The following is a 12558-nucleotide window of genomic DNA, read 5'->3' on the forward strand; positions in this document are numbered from 1 at the left end:
AGATACAAAAATATTGAAATTGTCCCATGCATCCTATCAGATCCCCATGGACTAAGGCTGATCTTCAATAACAAAATAAATAATAGAAAGCCAACCTTCACGTGGAAACTGAACAACACTCTTCTCAATGATACCTTGGTCAAGGAAGGAATAAAGAAAGAAATTAAGGACTTTTTAGAGTTCAATGAAAATGAAGCCACAACATACCCAAACTTATGGGACGCAATGAAAGCATTTCTAAGAGGAAAACTCATAGCTCTGAGTGCCTCCAAAAGGAAACTAGAGAGAGCACACATTAGCAGCTTGACAACACACCTAAAAGCACTAGAACAAAAGGAAGCAAATTCACCCAAGAGGAGTAGACGGCAGGAAATAATCAAACTCAGGGGTGAAATCAACCAAGTGGAAACAAGAAAAACTATTCAAAGAATCAACCAATCAAGGAGCTGGTCCTTTGAGAAAATCAACAAGATAGATAAACCCTTAGCCAGACTCACTAGAGGGCACAGGAAAAGCATCCTAATTAACAAAATCAGAAATGAAAAAGGAGACATAACAACAGATCCTGAAGACATCCAAAACACCATCAGATCCTTCTACCAAAGGCTATACTCAACAAAACTGGAGAACCTGGATGAAATGGAGAAGTTCCTAGACAGATACCAGGTACCAAAGTTGAATCAAGATCAGGTTAATGATCTAAACAGCCCTATATCCCCCAAAGAAATAGAAGCAGTCATTAATAGTCTCCCAACTAAAAAAAGCCCAGGACCAGATGGGTTTAGTGCAGAGTTCTATCAGACCTTCAAAGAAGATCTAATCCCAGTTCTTCACAAACTATTCCACAAAATAGAAACAGAAGGTACTCTACCCAACTCATTCTATGAAGCCACAATTACTCTGATACCTAAACCACAAAAAGACCCAACAAAGATAGAAAACTTCAGACCAATATCCCTTATGAATATTGATGCAAAAATCCTCAATAAAGTTCTTGCTAACCGAATCCAAGAACACATCAAAACAATCATCCATCCTGACCAAGTAGGTTTCATCCCAGGGATGCAGGGATGGTTCAATATACGGAAATCCATCAACGTAATCCAGTATATAAACAAACTCAAAGACAAAAACCACATGGTCATCTCGTTAGATGCGGAAAAAGCATTTGACAAGATCCAACACCCATTCATGATAAAAGTCTTGGAAAGATCAGGAATTCAAGGCCCATACCTAAACATGATAAAAGCAATCTACAGCAAACCAGTAGCCAACATCAAAGGAAATTGTGAGAAGCTTGAAGCAATCCCTCTAAAATCAGGGACTAGACAAGGCTGTCCACTTTCTCCATACCTATTCAACATTGTACTTGAAGTCCTAGCCAGAGCAATTCGACAACAAAAGGAGATCAAAGGGATACAAATTGGAAAGGATGAAGTCAAAATATCACTCTTTGCAGATGATATGATAGTATATATAAGTGACCCTAAAAATTCCACCAGAGAACTCCTAAGCCTGATAAACAGCTTCGGTGAAGTAGCTGGATATAAAATTAATTCAAACAAGTCAATGGCCTTTCTCTACACAAAGAATAAACAGGCTGAGAAAGAAATTAGGGAAACAACACCCTTCTCAATAGTCACAAATAATATAAAATATCTTGGTGTGACTCTAACTAAGGAAGTGAAAGATCTGTATAATAAAAACTTCAAGTCTCTGAAGAAAGAAATTCTAGAAGATCTCAGAAGATGGAAAGATCTCCCATGCTCATGGATTGGCAGGATCAACATTGTAAAAATGGCTATCTTGCCAAAAGCAATCTACAGATTCAATGCAATCCCCATCAAAATTCCAAATCAATTCTTCAACGAATTAGAAAGTGCAATCTGCAAATTCATCTGGAATAACAAAAAACCTAGGATAGCAAAAACTCTTCTCAAGGATAAAAGAACCTCTGGTGGAATCACCATGCCGGACCTAAAGCTCTGCTACAGAGCAATTGTGATAAAAAACTGCATGGTACTGGTATAGTGACAGACAAATAGACCAATGGAATAGAATTGAAGACCCAGAAATGAACCCACACACCTATGGTCACTTGATCTTCGACAAGGGAGCTAAAAACATCCAGTGGAAGAAAGACAGCATTTTCAACAAATGGTGCTGGCACAACTGGTTGTTAACATGTAGAAGAATGCGAATCGATCCATTCCTATCTCCTTGTACTAAGGTCAAGTCTAAGTGGATCAAGGAACTTCACATAATACCAGAGACACTGAAACTTATAGAGGAGAAAGTGGGGAAAAGCCTTGAAGATATGGGCACAGGGGAAAAATTCCTGAATAGAACAGTAATGGCTTGTGCTGTAAGATCTAGAATTGACAAGTGGGACCTCATGAAACTACAAAGCTTCTGCAAGGCTAAAGACACCATCAATAAGACAAATAAACCACCAACAGATTGGGAAAGGATCTTCACCTATCCTAAATCAGATAAGGGACTAATATCCAATATATATAAAGAACTCAAGAAGGTGGACTCCAGAAAGTCAAATAACCCCATTAAAAAATGGGGCTCAGAACTGAACAAAGAATTCTCACCTGAGGAATACCGAATGGCAGAGAAAGACCTGAAAAAATGTTCAACATCCTTAATCATCAGGGAAATGCAAATCAAAACAACCCTGAGATTCCACCTCACACCAGTCAGAATGGCTAAGATCAAAAATTCAGGTGACAGCAGATGCTGGCGAGGATGTGGAGAAAGAGGAACACTCCTCCATTGTTGGTGGGATTGCAAGCTTGTACAACCACTCTGGAAATCAGTCTGGCGGTTCCTCAGAAAATTGGACATAGTACTACCGGAGGATCCAGCAATACCTCTCCTGGGCATATATCCAGAAGATGTCCCAACCGGTAAAAAGGACACATGCTCCACTATGTTCATAGCAGCCCTATTTATAATAGCCAGAAGCTGGAAAGAACCCAGATGTCCCTCAACAGAGGAATGGATACAGAAATTATGGTACATTTACACAATGGAGTACTACTCAGCTATTAAAAAGAATGAATTTATGAAATTCCTAGCCAAATGGATGGACCTGGAGGGCATCATCTTGAGTGAAGTAACACAATCACAAAAGAACTCACACAATATGTATTCACTGATAAGTGGATATTAGCCCAAAACTTAGGTTACCCAAGATATAAGATACAATTTGATAAACGCATGAAACTCAAGAAGAATGAAGACCAAAGTGTGGACACTGTGCACCTTCCTAGAATTGGGAACAAAACACCCAGGGAAGGAGTTACAGAGACAAAGTTCGTAGCTGTGATGAAAGGATGGACCATTTAGAGACTGCCGTATCCAGGGATCCATCCCATAATCAGCTTCTAAAGGCTGACACCATTGCATACACTAGCAAGATTTTGCTGAAAGGACCCAAATATAGCTGTCTCTTGTGAGACGATGCCGGGGCCTAGCAAACACAGGAGTGGATGTTCACAGTCAGCTATTGGATGTATCACAGGGCTCCCAATGGAGAAGCTAGAGAAAGTACCCAAGGAGCTAAAGGGATCTGCAGCCCTATTGTTGGAACAACATGATGTACTAACCAGAACCCTGGAGCTCTTGTCTCTAGCTGCATATGTATCGAAAGATGGCCTAGTCGGCCATCAATGGAAAGAGAGGCCCATTAGACTTGCAAACTTTATATGCCCCAATATAGGGGAATGCCAGGGCCAAAAGAATGGGAATGGGTGGGTAGGGAAGTGGGGGGCGCTATGGGGGACTTTTGGGATAGCATTGGAAATGTAATTGAGGAAAATATGTAATAAAAATATTAAAAATCAAAAAAAAAAAAAAGAAAGATGGCAGAACACACTATGTTAAGGCACGATGTTTCAGAGATAACCCTCCTCCCTAGTTGTACATTTGGCTCAGAAACTCTGGAAAAAGTGCCTATTTTAGTACACAAGCAAGGGGGTGAAAAATGTGTGTGTGTGTGTGTGTGTGTGTGTATATATATGTGTGTGTGTGTATATATATATATATATATGCATATGTAATGATATAATTTATTAAGTCAGCTTTATGTTGTAATGAGCTAAATCACAGAAGAGCCTGTAAGCCTCAGTATTTTATTTGGTCCTTGAGCCTGTGAGCCACACTGGATGGAATAGTATCACCATAGCTGTCTCTCACTGGAGGCCATAACTGGCATGTGCCTCAGTAGTCTCAATGTACCTCCAGAAGCCTGGAAGTTTTCTAGAGAGCCTAATTCCTACTTCCGCTCTCAGCAAAGGAATTGGCTCCAGCAGCAGGAACAGAACAAATCAACTCAGAGACAGGAGGGAAGGCAAACAAGCATGAGGCAGGGTGGTCTTCCCTCTGACACACACTTTTATTTATTTTATTTTTTATTAGATATGTTTCATTTACATTTCAAATGCTATCCCAAAAGTCCCCTATACCTTCCTCCCACCCTATACCCACTCACTCCCACTTCTTGGCCCTGGCTTTTCCCTGTATTGGGGCATATAAAGTTTGCTAGACCAAGGGGCCTCTCTTCCCAATGATGGCCAACTAGGCCATCTTCTGCTACATATGCAGCTAGAGACAGGAGTTCTGAGTGTACTGGTTAGTTCATATTGTTGTTCCACCCATTGGGTTGCAGACCCCTTCAGCTCCTTGATTACTTTCTCTAGCTCCTACATTGGGGGCGCTGTGTTCCATCCTATAGATGACTGTGAGCATCCATTTCTGTATTTGCCAGGCACTGGCAAAGCCTAACAGGAGACAGCTATATCAGAACCCTTTCAACAAAATCTTTCTGTCATTGTGCAATAGTATCTGCGTTTGGTGGCTGATTATAGGATGGACCCCCACGTGGGGCAGTCTCTGGATGGTCCATCTTTTCATTTTAGCTCCAAACTTTGTCTCTGCAACTCCTTGCATGGATATTTTATTCCCTATTCTAGAGAGGAATTAAGTATCCACGAGCTGGTCTTCCTTCTTGATTTTCTTGTGTTTTGGAAGTTGTATCTTGGTATTCTAGGTTTCTGGACTTATATCCACTTATCAAGGAGTGCATATCAAGTGACTTGTGATTGGGTTACCTCACTCAGGATTATATCATTCAGATACATCCATTTGCCCAAGAATTTCATAAATTCATTGTTTTTAAATAGCTGAGTAGTAATCCATTGTGTAAATGTACCACATTTTCTGTATCCATTCCTTTGTTGGGGGACATCTGGGTTCTTTCCAGCTTCTTGATATTATAAATAGGGCTGCTATGAACATAGTGGAGCATGTGTCCTCATTACATGTTGGAATATCTTCTGGGTATATGCCAAGGAGAGGTATTGCTGGATCTACTAGTACTATGTCCACTTTTCTGAGGAACTGTCAGACTGATTTCCAGAGTGGTTGTACAAGCTTGCAATCCCACCAGCAATGGAGGAGTGTTCCTCTTTCTCCACATCCTTGCCAGCATCTGCTGTCACCTGAATTTTTGATCCTAGCCATTCTGACTGGTGTGAGGTGGAATCTCAGGGTTGTTTTGATTTGCATTTTCCTGATGATTAAGGATGTTGACCATTTTTGCAAGTGCTTCTCAGCTCTTTGGTATTCCTCAGTTGAGAATTCTTTGTCTAGCTCTGTACCCCATTTTAAAAGGGGTTATTTGAATTTCTGGAGTTCAGCTTCTTGAGCTCTTTGTATATATTAAATATTAGTCCTCTATCAAATTTAGGATGGGTAAAAATTCTTTACCAATCTGTTGGTGGCCTTTTTGTCTTATTGACAGTATCTTTTGCCCTACAGAAGCTTTGCAATTTTATGAGGTTCCATTTGTCGATTCTTGATCTTACAGCACAGGACATTGCTGTTCTGTTTGGGAAGGGTTTCCCCACTTCCTCCTCTATAAATTTCAGTGCTGACACACACTTTTAACCTGGGATGTTCTCATTTAGAGGCCACCCACAGTCCGGTGTGTCTTCCCACTAAATCAAAATGAACAATTCTTCAGGTAAGGGGCCCCACTAAGGTGATTCTTATTTGTGACAAGTTGATAGAGAATATAACTACAAGAGTGGTCTCCAATCTATATTGTAAAATATTAAGAATCTACTTTATGTTAGCAAAAAGCAGTATTTCAGAGACCCACAGTCTGGCCTATCTCTTGCTTTAGTCTACAGAGTTTCACACTTGGACCAGGGAAGGAACTCAGGCAACCTTGGCTCCTCTCTGTGTTTAGCTTTAGAGAGAGTAGTTCCAACCCACTTCCTGCAAGATCTGTTTGCATTTTTCAGTTTAACCTGGGGAGAAACTAGAGGCTAAAATTGGCAGCTTTGGTGAACATCCCATCAGGGCTCTGCATCCCTTCAAGAGTGGCACTCACATCTGTCAGAGCAGTCAGGAGCCTCCCCGGGTTGATTAAAGTACAGAGTCTTGAGGATGCAGTGCTGATACAATTTCTGGACCCTCTGGGTTCTCCATGGCTGGATGCTATGAGTTCTTGGAAGCATAAATGTACTGTTGCTTGACAAGAATGTATCACCTTGGCTTCACCAAGCAGATCCCCAGTGCTCCCTAAGTACTGTGGTTCTCTTCCCTGTGGGCCAACAAGGTACACAACATAAAGAAAGATGGGGTTTGGGATTTAGGGGGCAGAAAGGCCTAGTGAGCACTAGAATGTTCAGGGCAGGTGGTTGTGAGTAACTGGGAGCTAGAGTAGATGCTGGAGTGTTAATTATCTGCCAAAGAGGTATTTACACATCATTGTGCCAGTGAAGCCTGGCCAGGAGCTGCGATGCCACCATGTGAGAGAGGCTGTTTCCCAGGCTCTGTTGTGTTACTTTAAGGTCTTACCTGGTTATGATTTTCCTTCTGCATCAACACTAGGTTTCATAGCAGTTTTGTAACCTAGCTCTGTCATGGAGTTATTGACTACAAGTGCTCTAGTGACTTCATTTGTCTTACTGTTGTTTTCACTCTGCCCTGCAAGCTCAGCTCAGATAAGTCACCTCCTTGCATCCACCTACACTTTCTTTCTCTGGCTTTGGAGTAAAAACTGAAATACTGATTTCTGACAGTAGCATTACCTAAAGTGATATCCCCAGTGCTAATAACAGGCTAAAAGTCACATGGCAGGGATGGTGGAGGGGGAAAATGATAAGAATCTGCTGTCCACCACCCTAGAAACCTGAACTTAAGAGCATGGGATACTAGATTTCTGAATAAAATAAAATGTATCATTATAATGTTTAATTTAATATTGTGATACATTAGAACATTATGGCAAATGTCAGTTTTGAGGGAAATGTCTGTAATCGCATCCTTTGGCATTCCAAGGCACCTCAAGGTCAGACTGTGCTACCTACAGGCCACCATGTCTGCCAATGCTACCTAGAAAACATACCCCCAACTCTAAAATTCATGAAGGTAAAACTGTTTACAATGTACATATTTTTTAGCTCATAGAGCATAACTATAGAATGTAATTTCTACACTTCTTAATGAGGATGTAAGGCATTAGGAACACAGACATCTCTGCTGATCAGAACATAGGGGCTGAAACTAGCATAACCAAGTTCTAAAAATGTTTTAATATTTAGTAAAATAGAATCATGTGCCACCGTGAAACCTGTGTAGAAGGAGATAATAAAATCTACCCAATAGAAGAAAAGGAAGCAGACCATAAGAATGAGAACACTCCATGTCGCTCTGATTTCAGGAGGGGAGCTGTTTGCAGACCTGGAGCTCTGAAGGTAGAGGACATGCTTGTGGTGCTTATACAGATGGAGAGCCATGGACCCACTGCTCCAACCCATGAGACTCTGAAAGATGATATCACGAAGAGTCATGAGAGAGAGGAAAAGCCACTTGATGATGTGCCTTGATTGGAGCATATAGCAGTGGCCAATGTACATTGCAACTACAGACCTGTTCAAGCCACTACCTGCTTTGATGTAGGAGAGCAAGTTGGAGCTTATGAGAACATTAACAATCCAGAAAATGAGGAGAAAGGGAAGAACTTGGCATGATGTCTGTGGTTTGAGCTTTGTCCAAATGGTTGTCCTCAGACTGATGGTGACAGCCTGGACCACACTGAGGAGACAGGTGGTGCAGATGGAAAGGCCCCGTGCCATCCTTGCCAGATAAACTGCAGCTTTACAGCCAATATCTCCTAGGAAGTTTCTGAAAGAAAACACCGTGGCTAAATCTCTGATCCCTGTGCTACAAATAATGATCAGATTAGAAAATGCCAAGTGGATGAGAATAAGGTCGACAGGCTTTTTCTCAGTCCGCAAGGCAGAATTGTGCACATATCTCACAAACACTCGGATATTTCCTACAATTCCAGGTCCAGCTAGAGAAAGGAAGACTATTGCCAGTGTAATGTTATTCCACTTCATGTTCTGATTTTATTGACAGCACTAGAAAAAAATCGTCTAAGAATCACACACAATAATTTCTCTGCTTATTCTGATAAAAACAAAGGTGTCAACTATGCAAACACACCTGGTTTATTACTTTATGGTACCTGACCATACTTCATTGTTCTTTTTTAAAATTTTGTTTGTTGGCTTGTTTTCAGGTTGTCCTTTTTTCCCATTCCCATGGAAATGACAACAGTCACAATCAGGTCATAAATTTGGTAGTTTCCTGCCTTTCACAACAATCCTTCATCCCTCAAGTTCACATGACCATGCTCTTCCCAGACCAAAGCTTAATGCATGGCACCACTTTGGCATTTTCAAGCCAGGACAGTCCTGAGCATTGGCCTGGCAGGCTCCTTCCTTTATCTTCATATCACCCAGTGTGAGCACAAGCTACTGGACTGTGTTGTACTTCATCTTGATCCTCTTCACTGCCCCATATGCAGCCATATGATTGTTAATGTTGAACTTTAAAAATGTTGCTAAATAAAAACAAAAATAAAAAGCTTGCAGCATCTCAGAAAGTTGTGCTTGGTCAGGTGGACCAGGTTCTCAGGTGAGATGATAGGGTATGTCCTCTTCCTAAGTCCTTTGACCATAAATTATACCAAGATTAGTGAGTTAGTCAAGGTACAAACATCTAGATTAAGGGCCTCAAAGTGATAGTAAGTGTGGTAAAAATTGCATTTCCAATATTCATGAGTTGAATTATTCTGAAGGTTATTTCCTTTTGACTTCTTATTAATTCTATTATTACCCTTTCTTGAGGGAACACTTCCCCAAGCAAAAATCTAGGAAAATTGTTATAGAGTCTTAACAAACATATGTTCTCCTGATTGTTTAAAGGTTGGTCAATCTATTAAAGCTCTCTGTCAGAAATGTCCCAACCTCTGAGTACTTCCCAATATCTCACCCTGTGACTCCATCTTTTATGAAAGATATCTTTATTCTTGTTTTGTATTTTGTTTGTTTGTTTTCTACCTTTTATATTGTAGGCAAAATGAGCCTTTGAAGGCTCATTTTTAAAACAGAGCACTTGACATGAAAACCTTAAATTCAAATTGTCCTCTACTATTTGGTGTCTTCTACACATTAAAATTATTTCTTAATTACTTTGAACCTCTTCTTATTATACAACATTGGAGCTTAGCTTTCCGCAGGATTATGGAATATCCAAGACCAATCTTTGCTCAACTACTCTCCCTTATAGCTCCTGCTTAGAACTTTATCTCTTATGTTTACCCTACTATCAGAAGACTATGCTGTCCCTATTTTTGCTCCCTTTTTTCACTGGACAGTGAGAAGGCCTCAGAGACACTGGTTTGTGTATCTTACGTAAGAATTAAATTAATGCCTGCTCAAAAAGTTTACATGTTGCTTAAGGAAGCCGTTGGTTTTAAATTTTCACTTTAATCACAGAGATTAACTAACAAACCAATTTTGAGAAACATTTGAGTTGGGCTCTTTCCTGAATATTGATACAGCTCAGTATCCTAGAGAAGTCAATTCACTTGGGATGCACAGTTGCTAAGTATTTAGCACTTCCTTACTTGTGCAATGATGTGAGCTTTCAGGCTTCAACCAACTTACTGAAGTGCATGGGATATTCTTCAAGAAACTTACTCACAATCCTTCATTTTTCTCTCAGAATCCCTCTGCTTGCAATTTGAGTTTTTCAGATGTTTCTATGGGATCACTGAAATGTCAATGTAGATGGAATTGCCTTTGGTTTCCCAGTGTGACACTTATGTTAGAAAAGCTACACATGCACACACACACACACACACACACACACACACACACACACACACATATTCCAGGGTTATTGGGAAGAGATATTTATATGGATACTTCATAAGCTTTCTCAACGCTCATTTTTCTAGAATGTAAGAAATAACCAAAAGCAATCTTTGTGAAACTAATCAAGTCTGGATATTCTTTTAAAAATTGTTCCTGGAATGTAGAGGCAGAATGTGACATCCAGAAACATGAGAGAGAACAATCAGTAAACTAGAGAATGATAAATTGCAAAATTGACAAGTTTAAGCTTTGTAACCTCTCTCTTAAATGCTGTCTTTTCTAGTTGTTGTATGGTGGGCTTTGAACATCAGACTTGGCCTCTTTACGACTCATTAATGTAGATAAAGTGCTTTGTATCATTTAGGTGTGGTGAAGATTCAATGGAGCAGAGGCACATAGTGCTTAGGACAGTGTCTGCCCAGTGTTAAACATGCTCTAATAGCCATTGCTCTAGGATTTTGTGTCATGTCCATGTCCTGCACAATTGTGCTATGATCTGAATCAGGAGAGAGAAACTTCAGAGACAATAAAACCACAACAAAGTAGGGCAAAGTCCCTCACTGTGAGAAAGCTAAAGGGCACCTGATATAAGACACTGTTGAGGAGAACCTCTCGATCCTGAGAGCACAAACACAAACTCGAGAAACTGCAAAGAAAAGCTTCCCTACACTCAAGCTGAAACTTCAGCCCATGTCTCCTGTACCTGCATGAACTGTAATGAGCATCTCTGGCTCAGTGCATCACACACAGCTGCACTCAGCTCCCTCATGGACATGGAAAAAATTCTGAATGGCAGGTGGGAAATGAGAGACTGCTTTCTTCCTGGAAATTGTCACCTTCCTCTCAACCACTTTCCCTAGCCATCCCTACCTCACAGCACCTGTATGAAGGCAAAAGGCAATTTCAGTCCACTATGACATGATGGGGCACTCACCTGTGGAACCTGTGCAGCTCAGGAGTGTCTTCAGAGAACAGTCAGACCCTGTTTATTATCATCCTCAAGCTCTGTGCTCCTACCAACTGTCACTGCTAATAGGATGTCACTAGCAGGAGTTTGGCTTCTCCTGGGGAAATGGCTCCTTCTGCAATCTCCATTCTAGATGTCAGCTCTCTGCTCTCCCTGGTGCCCTATCATTTGCTGAGCCAGAAACTTTCTGGTCCTAATTACGGTGCCTGTGTTGTCAAGGAGGGCTGTGAAGACAAACAGTACCTTGAGTTTCCTCGAGAATATGATTTTTTCCTCTTCCCTCTCCCAAAGCCAGGAACTTCAGTGGGAAAATTTTGAGAAACTGAGAAGATTTCTAAATAGCACTGGGGTTCAAGCAATGACTCGGTAGTTAAGCACTTGTTGCTCCTACAGAGGTTCAATTCCAAGCACCCATATGGTGGTTTACAACCATATATAACTCCAGGAGACCCAATGCCGTCTTCTGACCTCCGTGGGCATCAAGTACACACATGATGCACAGACATATATGCAGGCAAAATATATAAAAGTAAAACACACATTAAAAAGAACAAATCTAGCAAAAATAAAGGTTTTTTTTTTTTTTTATAAGTTTAGTATGTCCAGAACAAAAGATGTTTACAGGCCAGAATCAGTGTCTGGTCTTATGGTGTGGTGTCCATGGCAGAGCAGCAGGGAGACTTTTGGAAATTGTGTCTGCTATTTGCCCTGACCACTGCTTTTATGCAGAGGAGTCTACTGCCCTCTTTGCTGAGATTTTTCATTTCTCCTTTTACTTGTTGCTTTTTCTTCAAAATCTCATTTTTTCTTGCCGAATGTCTAATATGGACTGCTGACTTTCTGGACTTGGTCCTGAATTTACTGTATTTTCTTCCATTCTGTTTATCCAAATTCTCTTTATATCACTGGTTATTTGAAAACAATGAAATGATTATGTTTTTGTTCAGTATTTTAAGCATTTCATTATTTTATTGAATAGTATGGATTTATAAAGGAATGTAGTCATTTAAATCAAATCCACATGGGATGAAGCAATAAAATAATAAAGCAGAATGTGACCTACTGTTGCCCAGAAACACATTAAGATCAGCTAGATAGACTTTCCAAACTACAAGGATATATCAGGCAGCATAAAGCAGGACACAGAAGAAACTGTAGAAAAGTGAGTTCCCTGAGAAACCTTGATGAAATTTCTGGATGAAGCATGAGATGGCCTCATGCAAAAGCTGCTCTGGAGCTGGGATGAAAGGAGATCCTGAACACAGGGACAGATGCTCAAGACTGCTGGGGACATCTGTCAGTGGAATGTCAGCATTCTGTGCCCAGGTACACACCTATCTCACT

At 40.6% G+C, this 12558-nt stretch overlaps 1 protein-coding gene across 2 annotated transcripts; it reads right to left on the reverse strand.

The window, feature by feature from the left end:
• Positions 1 to 4072: 4072 nt before the first annotated feature.
• LOC110288698 (putative vomeronasal receptor-like protein 4) lies at positions 4073 to 11261 on the reverse strand. Of its 2 annotated transcripts, XM_085831244.1 has the most exons (3): positions 11182 to 11261; positions 7704 to 9036; positions 4073 to 6619 (listed from the first exon to the last, which is right to left on the reverse strand). In XM_085831244.1, the coding sequence occupies exons 2-3, from the start codon at positions 8421 to 8423 to the stop codon at positions 6335 to 6337; spliced, it is 1005 nt and encodes a 334-aa protein (XP_085687370.1). In that variant the 5' UTR covers positions 8424 to 9036; positions 11182 to 11261; the 3' UTR covers positions 4073 to 6334. The 2 variants fall into 2 exon arrangements, with proteins under 2 accessions (XP_085687370.1, XP_085687371.1); XM_085831245.1 differs by having other exon boundaries at positions 4073 to 9036.
• Between the last annotated feature and the right edge of the window lie 1297 nt (positions 11262 to 12558).

This window comes from Mus caroli, unplaced genomic scaffold (genome assembly GCF_978045245.1).
Source record: "Mus caroli unplaced genomic scaffold, Mus_caroli_1 scaffold_15, whole genome shotgun sequence".
Lineage (NCBI taxonomy): Eukaryota > Metazoa > Chordata > Mammalia > Rodentia > Muridae > Mus > Mus caroli.